The sequence below is a fragment of the Anguilla anguilla genome, chromosome 4 (assembly GCF_013347855.1).
Source record: "Anguilla anguilla isolate fAngAng1 chromosome 4, fAngAng1.pri, whole genome shotgun sequence".
Classification (NCBI taxonomy): Eukaryota; Metazoa; Chordata; class Actinopteri; order Anguilliformes; family Anguillidae; genus Anguilla; species Anguilla anguilla.
Genome location: NC_049204.1, coordinates 54,811,612 through 54,827,944, shown reverse-complemented (window position 1 = coordinate 54,827,944; position 16,333 = coordinate 54,811,612). Strand labels below are relative to the sequence as shown.

General features: G+C 40.8%; 2 protein-coding genes across 2 annotated transcripts; one reads left to right on the top strand and one right to left on the bottom strand.

Annotated features, from left to right (window-relative positions):
• Positions 1 to 660: 660 nt before the first annotated feature.
• On the bottom strand, positions 661 to 8,994 carry stx6 (syntaxin 6). The gene is made up of 8 exons (XM_035415688.1): positions 8,799 to 8,994; positions 7,644 to 7,813; positions 7,391 to 7,485; positions 6,794 to 6,856; positions 5,817 to 5,945; positions 5,059 to 5,165; positions 4,269 to 4,363; positions 661 to 3,333 (listed from the first exon to the last, which is right to left on the bottom strand). Exons 1-8 carry the CDS (start codon positions 8,831 to 8,833, stop codon positions 3,257 to 3,259), a joined length of 771 nt encoding a protein of 256 aa, XP_035271579.1. The 5' UTR covers positions 8,834 to 8,994; the 3' UTR covers positions 661 to 3,256.
• Positions 8,995 to 12,238: 3,244 nt separating this feature from the next.
• ier5 (immediate early response 5) lies at positions 12,239 to 14,416 on the top strand. The gene has a single exon (XM_035416292.1). The coding sequence runs from the start codon at positions 12,739 to 12,741 to the stop codon at positions 13,696 to 13,698; it is 960 nt and encodes a 319-aa protein (XP_035272183.1). The 5' UTR covers positions 12,239 to 12,738; the 3' UTR covers positions 13,699 to 14,416.
• The last annotated feature ends 1,917 nt before the right edge of the window (positions 14,417 to 16,333 follow it).

The window sequence follows — 16,333 nt, the reverse complement described above, 5'->3', positions numbered from 1 at the left end:
AAAAAAAAAAAAAAAAAACCCCTATCGGAACACTGCTCCTTTGCTCGAGGTGTTGGAAAAAAGGGGGGGGGGGTGTCATTGACTGATGGAGGAGGAAGTCCCCTTGCCTTGTTAGTGTGATACTGGGTCATCTTCCTAATGTAAATGATAGCACTGTGTAACAAAGGACTGTATTGGCTGGGCCCTCTGTATCAGCTAATGGAACTTTGATAAGGACACAAATTGTGCTGTGGAAATATTAGGCTATTAGAGGCTTACTGCTCATTTTCAGATTTGGAACTTCTAAATAAATATCGGCTTAACATTTATTGAAAAATACGCAATAATTTAACACTAACATTCAAAACTGCAGCTCAGGAAGTGAACAGTCTTCTGACAATCAGGTAGAATGATTTGCCCACTGAGAGCACTCAAAGACATAACATAACTAATTAACTATTCTCCATTTGAGCGGTCTGTGGACCCTGACCATGAGCTGGGTCATATAGTGGGTGTGGTTTCACACCCAAAAAGGTCTGCCGTATTAACCCCCTTCCCTCTCCACCTGTTCACACAGGCCATGATTCCCCAATACTTAAAACTGTCGCACAGCTCAGTTAACCTACAACATTTCTGAACACTCAAAATGACATATGAGCACAGAATTAAGACAGACAAGCATTTTAATGAACTGGGCCTTTTTTTATTTATTATTTTGCAGCCTTTTATTTTCCAGAACTCAGACTCCGCAACCGAACACCACACAGACAGACACTCAGGGACATGACTCGGAGGTCGAACGTTGAGGTTCTGAGTTCTTAGGACACAAAGCAGAGAAAATTATGCCCACACACCCCAGCAGCATGAACACAAGCCAGACAAGAGTAGCAACATATACAGTAGTTTTACACATATGATTTATAGCATCCATGTGCCAATTCGCCAACATATCGTCTTTCAAATTCATCACCACCTTACAAGACCAGTGATGTGATTGTACGCCTATTTTCTTTTTCCCTTAATGTTGCACATGAAAGGCTTTAATGCTTTTGAAACAGTCTTCGAACCACAGTTAAAGTAGTACTAGTATTTCTTTACATTGCATTCTTCTGTGAAACCCAGAGCAAGATGGTTATTGTTTTGCCTTATGGGACCCCACTGCACTACCAAATTAAAAGCACCGCATATTATACTTTTAAAAATCACTTCCCTGTAAGAATATTCTTCCTACCAACAAACTACACTGTGCAACAGTGTGACAGTCCGTAAACACTGACCAACTTGAAATGCAAAAACCAAACAAGAGCATAAAAATCAACCATAAATGTAAATAACAGGAAACGTGTTTAAACCATCTTAATATTAGTAAGTACATTTGATTTTATCAATCACAGCTATCTATCTATTTAGTGTTATTTTATTCAGGACACTAACATTAGATTATTTTTACTTTCTTCTTAAGACCCAAAAGGGAGTTAACAATAATGTTACCTCAAAGAAAAGTAGTTCCTCACAGAAAAGCTCCGTATTGAGTATAGGTGCTCATATCAGAGATATGTTCAGTGCATCTCAGAATAGTTATTCAATTCACTATTAGATGTCTTCACATGAAGGGTGGATTTGGATCCTTCTCAGGGAGGCTGGACTGGTGGGCTGGTGGGTTACATACCTGGTTACATTCGGCACTGAAGCCATCATAGTAGTCACAAATACTTCACATCACCACCACAGCTGCACCACAGTTAAGCAGCAGCAGGACACACTCCTCACTTACAGGAATGTGGCTGTAAATGTAGGCTGATCATGCACAATGTGTGCCAACGCGTGCCAATGTATGCCAAGGTGTGCCAATGTGTGCCAATGTGCCTGGGCTGAGCAGGGAAAGGCCTGCTCAATCACACCTCAGACTCTCCTCAACCTAAGGCACAGTCAATAGTAACAGGCTAACTACATGATATCAGCCCACACTACAGGCTCTCAGTCCTCAGGACTAAACATCAGTTTAACTCCGGTCAATAAACCTGACTTTGCTTCTGTCACTGGACAAAAATACTTGGGAGAGCCAAAATTAAAATTAAAATCTATCTAACTCAAGTTACCTAGGTGATCAACTGTGACTACGAGACACTGAGGAATGCCTGAAATACGGAAGACATGAACATTGACTACCAGTCAAATATATGAAGGGATGCTTGAGCAAAGTTTAAATCTACATCCCAGTCCACCACTGAAAGACAACGGAGCCTATTAAATGTCGATGGGATTATGACCAGCAATTTTCCCAGGTAAGTCACAGGTACAGTTACAACTAAGTCAATTAGACCTCACGTATAAATATTGCCTGGCTCTCAGCTCGGGGCAAAAACAAATTCAACATTGGACTATTGCATCAGCCTAAACAGTGGTAATACCAATAAAATGTATGATCGTCACTGGTGTCCTACCCAAGGAGACGGATTTATCACTGCAGTGCTGCCAATGCGACCTCCATATTTTTTTCTCGCATTGACACCTCTGCAATTCATGAGGACACCTCACATTTAAAAAATAAATGCTACCGTTACAGTTAGTGTGGTTAGTAACACACGCTCTTACTAGTAGTAATACCATTGCATCTTACAGCCCTTCAGTATTCTTTCTAAATGTACTGCCTTCAACAGACACGGGAGCAGCCCTTAAAGGGATGTACTGAGAGAGGAAGGGAACGCTAATGCTAATGAATTCACATCGCTCAAGCAGGCGGCAGTGCTGTTTCTTTAAATTCTAAAACTGAGTCCTGCTTTACACCCCCGAAACAAACTGAGAATTTCATAAAACCGTGGGGAAAAAGTCATACTCCACCAGAGTAAGATAACGGAAGCTAATATAGCAGAATAAAAGCGTAAGGAAAAAATGCATTCGCTTGGCCCAAGCATCCCTAGGACACTTAATTATCTAAGCGGCCATATTGTGGAAGGTATGTTATGTTGTGCTATAGCCAAGTGCACTTGTTAGTTCAATTTCAATAAGTCAAGAATTAATAACCAAACTCTTTTGCCTGAACCAATCTGTCCTAATTTGGTGGTAGTAGGATAAGAAATTAAAAGAAATCTTCAGGGGTGCAAACCTGATTTGTGTACAGTATAAATGCATCTGGAGGAGATGGGAGGGAAAGAAAGAGTCAGTGGCAAGTGTCATTCTAATCCCCAGTCCAGGACCAGCAGTCCATCAGAAAGAGCGGAGTGAGAGAGAAAGGGAGGGAACGGTGTGGTGGGGAAGGATCATCACGGGGGCATCGTCACAGAGCAAAGAAGAGGATGAGCACAACGAACAGGATGGCCAGGAGGATTCCGATGGCACACCACTGCCTACGGTCTGCAAGAGAACCAGAAGAGACCAGAAGCAACGTTACACAAACGCGGCCCCAGCAAAGACAAAACGATGTGGACACATGCAAGTCATTACGCTGCTCAGACAACATTGTGAAGTCACACAAACACCATGAATCATTAAAGGAGAGCACCCACTTGGCTGTGGTCTGCATCCAGTTGGACAAGTACCAATTTTAACATTTTCATTGCGGTGGGGCTGTCCCATTTGCACGAGAGAAATTAGTAAGAACATGAAGAGGGAAATGCAATACAATGAAGTTTTATGAAAGCTCAGCAAAAACCTCAGGAAAATAAAACTGACAGGACGTCCTGGTTAAAAAAAGGGCAAGATTTCATCTTATTTCCTGTCTCTGCAGCAACCACTTCCTGTGAGGGCAACAGGTTGGGTTTCCTAGGGTTTGAAAACAATGCCTTATTAGGAGGCGCCATCCTCAGTAAGCCACACCTTTCCTTCCTGTCCGAAGAGGGGCACTAGCTGATTCCAGGATGTCTACATTACAAACACCTCCCAGCAAAATGTGCTTGAATAGCTTCCCTTTCATACATGTAATAATTAATACTGTAAATCACACTTCTACATTAATCCCATCACATGGCACAGAAATGGAACTGTGCTGTACTCAGATTAATATGTGGGCCAAGTTGTCTTCAGAGTATAAACACCTGTTTTGGTTTGATTTGTTCGCATGATCTGATACCTCACTAAAAATAACATAATTTTCACAAATATGTTTCAGCAGGCTTCTTGGATTCAAGTCAATTACCTAATTCCCCACATATTACTGTTATAAGTCACTTATCTGTGGGTCAGACATTAGTGTGCTTAATAAATACTAGTTCCATCACAGACTGAGCTGTGTGCTGGTTGCTGAGAGTAAACTGACAGAGCTAGAATGCACTGTGTGGCACAACACTCACCACTGGTCATGTGGGAGACTTTAGCCAGCTTCTTCATCACGTTGTCCAGCCGTGACTGGGAGTTGTCCATCTCATGGGAGAAGTCATCCAGCATCCTGCAAACCAAGGGGAGGGAAGAATTCCATCAGACACATCTGTTTGTACACAGCAGAGTCTGGTGGTCAACGGTAAAGTCCAAAGTCATGGAGAGGTACTCTGTAAAGCTGAGCATTGTGTTCTGGCAGCCAGTGAAAAGCATACTAGGGTTTAAAATGAAATACCTGTTGTCCTGCACTGGTTAATCTTGACCTGAATAGGCTGGTCTGTATAAATCCTTCCAAAGACAGCAAATATGCAGTATGGCTCTTCTGTGGGGTGCTATAGCAATCATGCCACTGTCGAGTACAGCTAAATCTATTATATATTTTCATCAATAACTACAGTTCACTCAGTAAACAACAGCATGCATGAAAAACATATTATGTAGGAAAAAGTCTACTTTAAATCTGTAGAGATGGGGGTCCTATCACTTCATGGGAGCGGGGGGGTCCTAATTCATTAATGACAAAATCTTAATCTGTGTCATATAAATACATAATGTAATTCATTTAAAATCTTAAACAGCAAGTGATACCAGCTCCTCAAACCCATCTAAATAAGGATTCTAAAAAATTTTTTTTTTTTTTTTTAAAGGATTCATTTCAGGATAGGAATGTTGTACAGCACTTTGTACATTTTCCGACCTGCTTCCCCGTAGCTGTGTTCAGTTGTCTTATTGCACAATGTCTAATTCACAGAGTATAAAACTCACACAGCCTGCTCATCCAGCTCATCGCCAATCCTCTGGGACATGTTCTTCAGAACCCCAATGGTGCCAGACACCAACTCCAGATGTTCATCCTGCTGGTCAGCAATCAACTGAGGCACACACACACACACACACACACACACAGAGTTAGTACTTAATAAATCTACACATGTCATAAACATCAAAATTACATATACTTAGTACTGGCCTTCAAAGCAGCCAATATACAAATGGGTCAAACATGAACACAGTCCATTCTGTGGACTACACCAATACAGCTTGGTTCCAAAAATAGCAATGGGCACACTGAGCTGGCTCACATTATGACAGGAAGTGCCTCCTGCTAAGCTGAGTTTGGGCTCCATATTGTTATTGCAATAAAAACAATAAGGACAGGAAGTAAATAACAAGGCCTGTGTCCGTGTGTTAGACTTGGCTCAAATACACAACTATTTAGGTATCTGCATTGGAAAACACAATTTACTTATTTAAAATTTAATTTTGAAATATTTTCTAATAAAACACACCAAAAAAATAATGACTTCTGTGTCATATTTTTGAAGAAGGACTAGTGTAACCAAGCAGACTGACACCCATGCTAACCAAACAAAACTAAGCAGGTATAAAAGCTTTGATCGTGTAAAAAGGGAAACAGTGTCAGGTCTGTTGTGAGGTACATGCTGGCACTTGCTCTAGGGTAACACTCATGAGCACAGGCTTCTGTGTGTCATTACTTTGGAGCGATGCAAGCGCCTGCTTACCTGCTGCTGGGAATGCTGCTCCTCGATGAACTGCGAGTTGGCGGTCTGCAACTCGCGGTCCAGCCGGCTGTATTTGTCTGCGCCGGGCTGCCACGCCATACCCTGAGGTACACTCTCCCCCAGCAAACCCTGAGAACAGGAGAAACGTGTTCCTCAAGTAGCATTATAAATATGCTCATTCTGTAACCAAGGCCTAGTTATGAAAGTGTGCACATTTGGAAACTACAGGAAACAGACGGGTACTTCATTGACTCCAAAAAGGGACCCAAAATGGCTTTACGGGTGTGAATTTAAAGAATTAGTTCCACTCACATGAAACACCTACAAACTTCACAAATAGAAGGGAAAACTGGAAGCCACTACTTTCTATAGGCACACAAAAAACAGTGAAAGACCAGCACTTGACGGGCACATTAATACTGTCCAGTTAGTGGTCAATGGGGTCATTACCGGTCAGCAGCACTTACGACATTATAAATAACGAAAACAAGGCCAGCAGACCCTAACAGACAGCGGTGGGAGGTGCCCCCAGACACCGAGTATGCTGAGCAGCGAATGTAAGGACAGCTGCTGATTCTCTGATAGCCACTGGACTATGATCAGGGCACATAAGGACTTGATCCATCATCCAGGTTCTGTTCCTGTGATACACTCTGTGCTGTTTATTCACGGTGTTGTTGTATTGGCCTTTTCCCTCTACAGGTTCCAGACACAAACAGGAACCAACCACCACCCCCCACACTCTAATCCCTCTGTTCAGGCCTGCATCTGGGAGATTGCTGCCACAAGGGAAACAGTTTGCAAGGGCTAGGGGAATGCTAAAATCAGAAAGCCTGTAAAGACTGGTCTCTTTAGCTAAATAGCAAGAGGCTTACAGCTGTGGAAGTGAAAGCAAAAATTGTTGCAGTATTTTTCACATACGCATCTCATTTTTATCCAGGCAATTAAAAGAAATAACATGGGAATCCAAGACCAACCTGTCTGGTTTTCCTGTCTGACATTGCTTGAGCCATCGGACAAGACATCTGGTCTTTCATTTCCTGAAGGGAAAGGGTTTAAAACATCATACATAGATCACATAACCATGTTGTCACAGAGCATTATTGAATTCTCATAATTCACAGAAACGGTTAGAAAATAAAAATATGGGTACATTTATTGATTCAGTACACTTTCATGTGCATGGGGAGGGGAAGTAGCAATGGCACACAAGAATTAGACCACAAAACCCCCAAAGTCCCTATTGCAGCCACTGTAAAGTCAGCAGGCCATCAGAAACTTTGGTAAATATATAAAATGTCCTGTAATGTCCAAAATCCCAAAAAATATCTGGACCACTCAAATTAAAACTATATCAAAAACCCAGAAACTGAACTTTCTTTTGAACATGCAGTCAAAATGTCAAATTATTCAATGGTGAATAATCAAATTGATAATGTTTAGATCACAACTACATCGCCTACTTGAGGGACCACAAACACATTCATAAGAATTTACAAGGTCCACCATTTGGCAATTTGGGGCTGTTGCTACTTCTGGGCAGGATTCAGTGCTTTCTTCCCCTGCCAACTCACCTTCACGGTCTGCCGGGTGCTTGTGATGAAGGCTTTACGTTTGGTCAGCTCCATCGCATCCAAATTGAACTTCCTGGGATTAGCCTCCACAATGCTTGCACTCACAGTTAAGGCAAGACAGAACAAGCCAATGTGCAATAAGACATGCATCCACAATAAACTGGTTGAAACTGACACCAACAGGCAGCTGTGTTCAAATTTGAATAGCAAACACAATACTCCTCTTTGCCACTGATTTATACTGTCAGGATATTTATGGTCTCATCCAGGTCCTCCAGGTCCCATTCGATGGACCTCAGGCTGTTCCTCAACTCATTGGTTGTCCAGTCCACCTCCTCCTTGGATGCACTGCTGGGATCCTGCAGCAATTCGAGCCATCGCTGGTGTAGGCCTTGGGCTGTGTTCACCGCTTTCTGCACCTCACTAAGCACAAGTTGACACACAAACACAGATAAGCCCAGAGACTAGAACACAGTGGGTGTGAGATATGAGGGGAAACAACACACTAAGTTTGTGTTCTCACTGCTTGTCAGTGAAATGTTAAGGTCATACTTAGCTAGCATTGTGACAATGACCACCAGAAAACGGACACCCGTCCTTTTAGCTACTGAATACACTGTATACAACAGGTGAGCAACACAATTCGTCACAATTAATTGTTTTACACAGTTAGTGTTAATAATTGAGATGGCACGTTAGCGAGCAGTCGATCTGTACACCTGTACCCGTTTGAACTTGTTAACATTAGCGAAACACTCCGACAACCAAACCAACCCAAAGTAAGCTAGGCAAGTTAATTTGCAAAGCTGCTCTGACTCACATCCACTTTCTTTCTATGTAACTCAGCTTACTAATGTCGCAAAGTCAAAAGTCAAGCATCATATGTTCACAAGAGAGCAACTGGCATCAGCGCACTTGTCTTGGTTATCAAGATGTCTTCAGCTACCCACGATTACTTATACAACTTGTGAGCTCAAAACCAGAATTTCTAGACCGCTGCGGACATAGACCGACTAGCTCGCAAGAAAAAACGGGTAACTTTATTAGCGTTCTCAGTCACTTAGCTGCAAAGCTAACTTACATCCTTCTAGCGACCAAGATGATCAAGGACACATTCACAAAAAGGCAGGCAAGCTAGATTTCAGTGCTAAATAGACTAGTTAGCTCTGCAATCGTTTCACTGAAATTAATTTTTACAGAGACAAGAAAATCGTCTCGGTTCAGTATTGGTAGCTACTTAATTGAGTTTGTAGCTAGACAGCCATCAGCAAAGCCCCGTTGTACAAACGTTAGTTTAGCTAACTTAGCTACTTCTCAGATACGTGCGCTTTAGCTAGCTAGCTAGCTAATATTAGCTCGTTTAGCTAACGTACGCTACCACACTTGTGCTGAAAATTCCTTATCTTACCCTTTGACAACGAAAAAGGGGTCCTCCATTGACATTTTGCCGCTTAGTTGCCGTAACGTTTACACGGTAACCTCATGCTCCGTCAACAGAGCGCATTTGTCAGTGTGCTCCAATGTATAAATGTACAGCTGTAATTTACTGTTTACATTCAGATAAAAATCGCCTCCCCCTCAGCCGCCATATCTGCTTAAAAAAAAAAAACCCATATCCGGTTCAGGGGTCATCCTGTGTGCTTGAAAGAGGACTTCAATGGGATGGAATAAGCTAACATGTACAGACCTGGAACTTAATATTCTGGACATATAGGAAATTTTACAAATGAATATGTGAATTTAGGCACAGCTTACATATTAATACATTCAAAATGACCAATTACATTTGATGATCAGTTTTCAATTCTCAAAAACTAGCTAGGGCTTCAGTTATGACAGCATGTAGATACAGTGAAGTAGGCCTACCATTACTTGTTAGATATATTTTTATTACTTTATTTGCTTTTGAGTCTTTTTTCTTTCTTAAATTTGTGGAACTGAATGTGTAATATTGAGTTGGTGGACATGTTTGTTTTTACACCAACCATATTTACAGCATTTCTGGTATTTTCCATAATTAATTCCATTTGTTGGATTTTGGGAAAAGTAAAAAAAAAAAAAAGACGGGGGGAGGGGGGTTAAAATTCTTGGAAAAAGACTGACATAATTAGAAAAACATGTTACTTCCACAGTGATTGAACTTGGCATTGCATTGCCTTCCAGGGGGATTTCAGTGGAACTAAAAAAATGTGGAAGTTGAAGTTAGGTCAAGATGAAACTGACTAGTTCCATCTGACATCTAACTTGAGTGGTGTGTGTCTTGAAGGTTAAACTGCTTTGGCAGAGAGCTGACTGTGAATATGTTCTTTTGCACATATCTTCATTACAAGATGATTTCTCTTTTTCCCCACTGCTATGTTGCAAATTCCTTTGCCCCAATTTCTTAGCATCTAAACCACTGAAACTGAAGCATGTGAGAGTCTTCGATCATTGTTGCTACTACTGCCACACGCACACACACACCCTTTATTACTGACAGCAGCACTGTCTTCAAATCAATTATTAATGCCACTTACTCCCTAATTAGACACAAATACCAGTTGTGTTCCTATGCTGTGTGACTGTGTGTCAGGTTTTCCACACTGTGCAAGAACAGGAGGGGAGCTCCCAGGACAGGCAGCGACTCTTGCTCTATCGTAATTTCTCAGTCTGTATGTGGTCCTGAAGATTTTGTTTCTCTATGCTGAGTTGGGTAGAACTGTAACTCAGTGGAACTTGCTATGACAGTAAACTGCAAAACCTTCTTGTTCTAAAGCTTTTACATTTTCTGTGCCTATTCAAGACCTTAATGAGATTTGCACCATTGCAAAGACAAGATCTGCCAAGACCAACTCTTGTAGAAACATGCAGATCATCTACATCCAAATGACAAAATCATGTGTATGAAAACAAAGTTAAATGTAATTAAGGTGAACCGTTTTTTCCAACTGAAAACAGAATTCTGGGTTTTCTGAATATGCAAGCTTGTAATGTTTCTTTTTTCCAAAAACTGCACAGAGCATTGATGCACTTGTTCCTAGTGAGTTATTTTGTCCTTAATTATTTAGAACAGCTGCTGCTCACAGCTTCAGGAGTTGAAAAAGAAGCAGGGTAGCAGGGAGTAGCTTGTTAGATTCTGACATGTTACCTTCGGGGTTACTTATGCTGTCATACAAAGGGGTCTGTTTCTGATTTTTATTTATTTCAGGCATGTAGCTCCCAGCTAGACGAGTGATTTTTGTGCTCTTTTACCATGGCCTGTCATTCTCTCAATTTTGCACGAGTTAAGCTTCCAGGGATATAACCACTAGCTCTCAAAAGAACAAGGATGACCATCAATACAGAACAGGTAAAGGGAAGATATGCATTTGTCTAAAAGCCTCTTTAAATTATATGATAACAGGTCAGATAGTATTACCACCAAGTACTTTGGATATCTCCAGATGTCAACATAAACACAATTATTCACAAGAAAATTCAAAACACTTTCCTGACAGATATGATTGAACTTAAAGAAACAGTATATAGTACAGAATACATACTATACTATACACACATTCAGAGGTTACACTGATCAACACATGGAGGAATGGAAAAATATAAAAAATTATGTTAATGTGGACAATTGAATGCGTTTATATAATGATCAAACCAAAATTGGATAAACCCTTACAAGTATTTTTTCCCTCTTTAACAACTGTTGCCGAATTTCGATGGTTTCCAGACTCTTGTTTTACACACGGGGAGTGTTGTTGTAAGGAAGCTTCCCTTCTGAATACATTAATTTATTTGTTACAGTAGCCTCGAGTTAAACATCGCGTTTATCCAGAACTTAAACAGGCATTTCCTCACTGACCCACTGCCTAGACGAAACTACCCCGGTAATTTTGTACTTAGGCTATTCTATCATGAGTGATACGCGGTGCTACGCTATTCTTGCCAAACCGATTAAAACGTGTCAAAGAACCCTTGGTCCCTTCCCCCACCCATACCAAACAGCTCCTTGAAACAAAACACCACCATCACCCAATCCTCCCCCCTTTCTCTTAACTGCTCCATTCAATAGCATAGGCCAGACACCGTAAATGTAGGTCTCATTCGCACAAAAGAGTCACGTGACTTGAGTAAACCAGACAAACCATTACATCAGTCAAGGAAGTCGGCCACCAAAATAAAAACACTCTTAAAGGGGAAACGCCACAGGCTGATCGTGACGTTTCAGATAACCCCTGGTTATTATAACATTTGGCCGCTGAAATCACAGAATAACAACCGCCGTTCAAGTTGTAATAGTTCAGTGGTGTAGTCTATGCTCGAGATTTCACCGACATGTCTAGAGCCGTTGCAATTAGTCAAACGTACTGTAACCAGTCAAAATGTGCCATTACGTAAATAATAATTGGGAATATGTGCCATTATTTCAGTAACACAAATGATACACTAATTTACCTCCTGGTGAGTAAAAATAGTCACTGATATGAAGAATGCAAAAGGACATGTAAGGTAATGTTTAACTCAGAAATGTACTTCATAGATTGCATTATCTGTAAATTGCTTATTTATACATATTTGATTATAATAATAGAGAAACAATGACCACATGGGTAGGCTATTTGTTGTCGCCTACTTATTTATTTTTCTCATCTGATGTCAAGTCGTGCTTAAAGGTCTAGTTTTAAATACGGATTTTCCCCTTTAAATTGTTCTCCCACGTTAGTATTTAAATCTAACTTACCCCCAGAACGTACAGCTATTGGCCAGTGTAGATTTGGCGGGGCGGTTTTTACGAACGGTTGTAACAGAAGATATGCCGTTTCATTGGCTAGTATAATCATTACGTAGAGCTATATATCTGAGTTAAAAATAGACTCCACTGTCATTTTCAGTGGAAATTGGTAGTGGAAGGTCGAGGGGAAAAGGGGTTAGCATACATTTCGATCTTCATTCAAAATATGAGTTCCTCGACTAGTGTTTATTTATAAATGCGAACGAGGAAGTAATATCAGCTGCAGGACGTTCGCATCGAAAACAAACAGATCAAATACTAGTATAAATCATTAACTAGCTAAAGCTCTGCGTTGAAGAGCAAACTTTTACCTGGATCAAGTTCCTGATATTAAAGGACAAACAACGGACATTTGAGGAAAGGCTAATTGATGTTTTGAAATTCTGACCAAACTTGATTAGCGGAAAAATTTACGTATCCAAGTGAATCTCCGAGACTCACTGAACCACAGTGAGGGAAATTCAATTTCTAACGGACTTAAAAGACGCCATACAAGCGTGGTGGCTTACTGGAAGTTGGGGCATTAGAATTGAAGAAAAACAGAACGCTACTGACCTTAGCCTTTCAGGGGCTACTTTTAAACATGGAATATAAAGTGGAGGCGCATCGAATCATGAGCATTTCCTTGGGGAAAATCTACAATTCTAGAGTGCAACGGGGCGGAATCAAACTTCACAAAAACCTGCTCGTCTCCCTGGTTCTTCGGAGCGCTCGGCAAGTGTATCTGAGCGACTACTACGGAGGTGTGTGCCTGAACGCCCAGCAAATGGAAGGGAGAGAATGGGGAGAGCGAGAAATGGACTCAGAGCAAGTGAAATTGCTCCCGGAGACTACGAACAACCCCCACTCACCCTCAGATAGTCCCCAAGATGGATTTGCGCAGCCCACAGAAGAGGAGGCGGCAGAAATGGTAGACACTACCGCACAGCCACAAGTTCAAGTAACTTCACCTCCCAGCGAGCAGTCGAGCTCAGAAGAAATGGCTTCAAAATCTGATTTCAGCGGCCTAACGACCCAGGAAGTGGACAGAGACAGCGTCTCGGCTTCTGTGGACTCCGGTACCAACGAGGTATCGGTCAGTTCTCCCGTTCCAGCTCTGTGTGTTAATTCGGGACTGTCCAAAACTCAAACGACAACGGCCAAAGAAAGTCGGAGCGAAAGTGGCTGCATGGTAGCTGTTGAAGAATGCGATTCTCAGGAACCAAAATCGCAGCACCCAACAGCCCCGGTCTCCTGTTGTACCAGGAAAAGAAGTGCCGAGAAGTCTCCACGCACAGCTTCCCCCAAAAAAACCAAACTGACTGCTTCCACCGCCCCCGCTTCCCCAGTCAGTAGTGAAGACGAGGGGGCAGAGGAAATGGACACCAGTAATGTATCAAGTCTCATCACAATATTCGGTTCCAGCTTCTCTGGCCTGTTGAGTAAGGACAGTGCCCAGGCAGAGCCTGAGTCTGAAGACAGTGACTCAGGGGCTGGGCAAATTTGTTGTGAACAAATGCTCAAGAACCTGAACCCCTGGAATACCGCTATTGTAGCATTTTAACATTGTTTTTGACCAGGCTGACGTTTGAGATTGTAAAAGTGGATTGTTTACGATTTCAAGATGTAGTGAGCCGCCGAAACTCTACTCCTATCTACCTACATTGCTAACTATTGGTTACATTCTTCGTGGGGCTCCAAATGCGTAAACCACGTGTGTGTTCAGGGGGGTTCCCCTTGCACCATACTTAGGTTAAGCGCGAGCTTTACCACAAACTGCATTTTCGGGCGTGTTTTGATCAAGGTATATGTGAATGTTGGCACTACAGTGATATTAAGTTTAGGGAAGGAGGGGGTACGCGCAATAAGAATGGATAAACATGCAGACCATAGTCGTAAAGGGTTACTGTTAAACCGACATGTTGTGATTTTTGCACACTTCACAGAAAGAAAATGAGTTGACGCACAGTTTGCAAAATATAAAAGGTTAGGATAATGTCATTTCTCTGTGTGTTTAATCAGGTGTTAATTGAAATGCCGTTTGAAATATTTGATCATTGCTAAATGTATGTTACAGGACTCGGTGCTAAAGCCACAAAGTCATGCCTATGATTTGGGTCACTGATCTTTCCACTGTCTTTGTTTTAAAAAGACCTGTATATTTGTACTGATATGATTGTACAGATCTGTCCATGTCTTCTAAATCTCTGTATTTTGATATTTGTTATCAATTGACATTTTATTTGTGTGGGATACACACGTATTAAATGCCTTTAAAAACATTTCTTACCGTTCTCTTTTTTTCAACTGTATGTGCTTGCTTGTGTGTGATGTATGCGAGATTTAATTCTCTGCAAATTGGAGTGTCAGTTGCTTTTCCTTAGCTAGCGGCCAGGGTTACATTGTGCCTATGGATAAATAGTTGCGAAATTGCTCCATGTTAACTTGTAGCACTCTGAGCACGACTGACATCACTTGTTTTAGAAGTGCAGTTGTGTCGTAATAGTTTTAGAAGCCTTTGGTAAAGAGGCCTTCTTACAACCTTTTAAGGATATTTCCAAAAAGCATCAGAGCTTGGATTACTGTCAAGAGGAAATGTCCAGGTCAAAAAATATCACCCTCAACACTACCACTAGATTTTTATAAGCTACGTAACCAAGTTTCTTTTCTTTCCATGCATATTTTAATGTTTCATTTTTTTTTTTTAAGATCACGTCTACGTAACTCTTTAATTTTCTACAAATCTCGCACATTCATGTGAAGGCACGAATCTGGTGAGTTTGCTCACAATGGTTAAATTAGCTTTTTTGTTTTATTTTTGAATGAGCTTTTTAGTTTTATTTTAAAATGAAATATATTCACTATCCTAGGAAAATTAAGATTGGCAACTTTCAATCATGTGACTGAGTAGCTTGCCATCTTCCTATGCTTATTTTAGTATGTTATTGCCTGCAGTTTAAAAATATCTTTTCAAATGGTGATAGTGCAAACTTACATAACCTTCTAAGGGCAGTGGCTCCCTGCCTGCATTGTGCATTAATTTTGAAAGAGGGGTACACATCACAGCACAGTTCTATGTTAGACATTGGCAAATGGCCTATGGGGGAGGGGGTGATCCTCCCTTCATGATGTCATAGATGAGTGACTAGACTGCTGGACTCTGTTTAGGGGTGGGTGCCAAACAGAAAAATGCCAATTTGCTGAATAGGCTCCTCAGATTTTGTAGGTTACCTCAATGTTCTGTGTATTGAGCAAAGAAAGTTGCTTAAGCCTATCGGTAAAGGGATAATTTAAAGCAAACTGACATTTAATGTAAAATTACATGGGAATTGTCTGTGTCAGATTCACCCGTAACCTGTTAGGATTGTTGTAACTGGTGTTTAATATTATGATCCTTAAAGTAGTACTTGAAAATAGTTTCATTTGTGAAGAATAGAGGAAGTTTGAAACAGGAACTTACATATATTGTAATGTTTATTTTGAAATCCTTATTTTGGTATACTTAACACTAAATGCTATCCCTAACCATTCAGGTTAAGTCAGTACATTTAATTTCAAGTGCAGTCAAATATAGAGATGGTTTTTAAATGCACAAGAAATATCTGAGGTATTGAAGCATGTCTGCATTAAATCAATATGACTTAGGCCTATATGTGGACTTCACAGAGGAGAATGCCATTAGTAGCCATTGCTGTACACTGCAAAAACAAAAAACAACAAAAAATAATTTAACCAGATATTTTTCCCCCTTAATGCACATAAAGTTCAAGTAAACAAGCAGGAAACCTGAGCACATTTGTTTACACTTTTTAAAGAAATATGTGAGGTTTCAGGAAGAACGTTTTCTTCAATGGGCAGTTGTTTTTGCTGTGTGTAATTTGAACTCCTTATTCTTCATTACTTTTTCATGTAGTACTATAGTGTCAAGTTGATATAATATGGATATAACGTTGAACGTTGCTCTTCAAGAAGTTTTGCAACTAGTTTATGTCCAATAAATTATTTGTTGCTTATCCTAGAATAGAGGACCCATAAGGCCACACTCCTTCAAAATGGCCTTTAAGGAGAATCTGAAAACACTAATTGTGAGATGGTCAAACTGGTTTTGACAGCATGCTGAAAACATACCTTATGAGTCAGTGTGGCTCTTTGGCTCCAGTTTTGTATACTAGTATCGTGACCAGGAGGCTGAGCGGTCC

What these genes read in the sequence shown, in the direction of transcription:
- ier5 (XM_035416292.1), top strand. Translation starts at nt 12,739, where the DNA reads ATGGAATATAAAGTGGAGGCGCATCGAATCATGAGCATTTCCTTGGGG.
- stx6 (XM_035415688.1), bottom strand. Translation starts at nt 8,833, where the DNA reads ATGTCAATGGAGGACCCCTTTTTCGTTGTCAAAGG. An exon ending in CAGACAGGAAAACCAGACAG is followed by an intron (nt 5,946 to 6,793) that starts GTTGGTCTTGGA and finishes TCCTGTTCTCAG; the next exon opens with GGTTTGCTGGGGGAGAGTGT. An exon ending in AGCAGCATTCCCAGCAGCAG is followed by an intron (nt 5,166 to 5,816) that starts GTAAGCAGGCGC and finishes TGTGTGCCTCAG; the next exon opens with TTGATTGCTGACCAGCAGGA.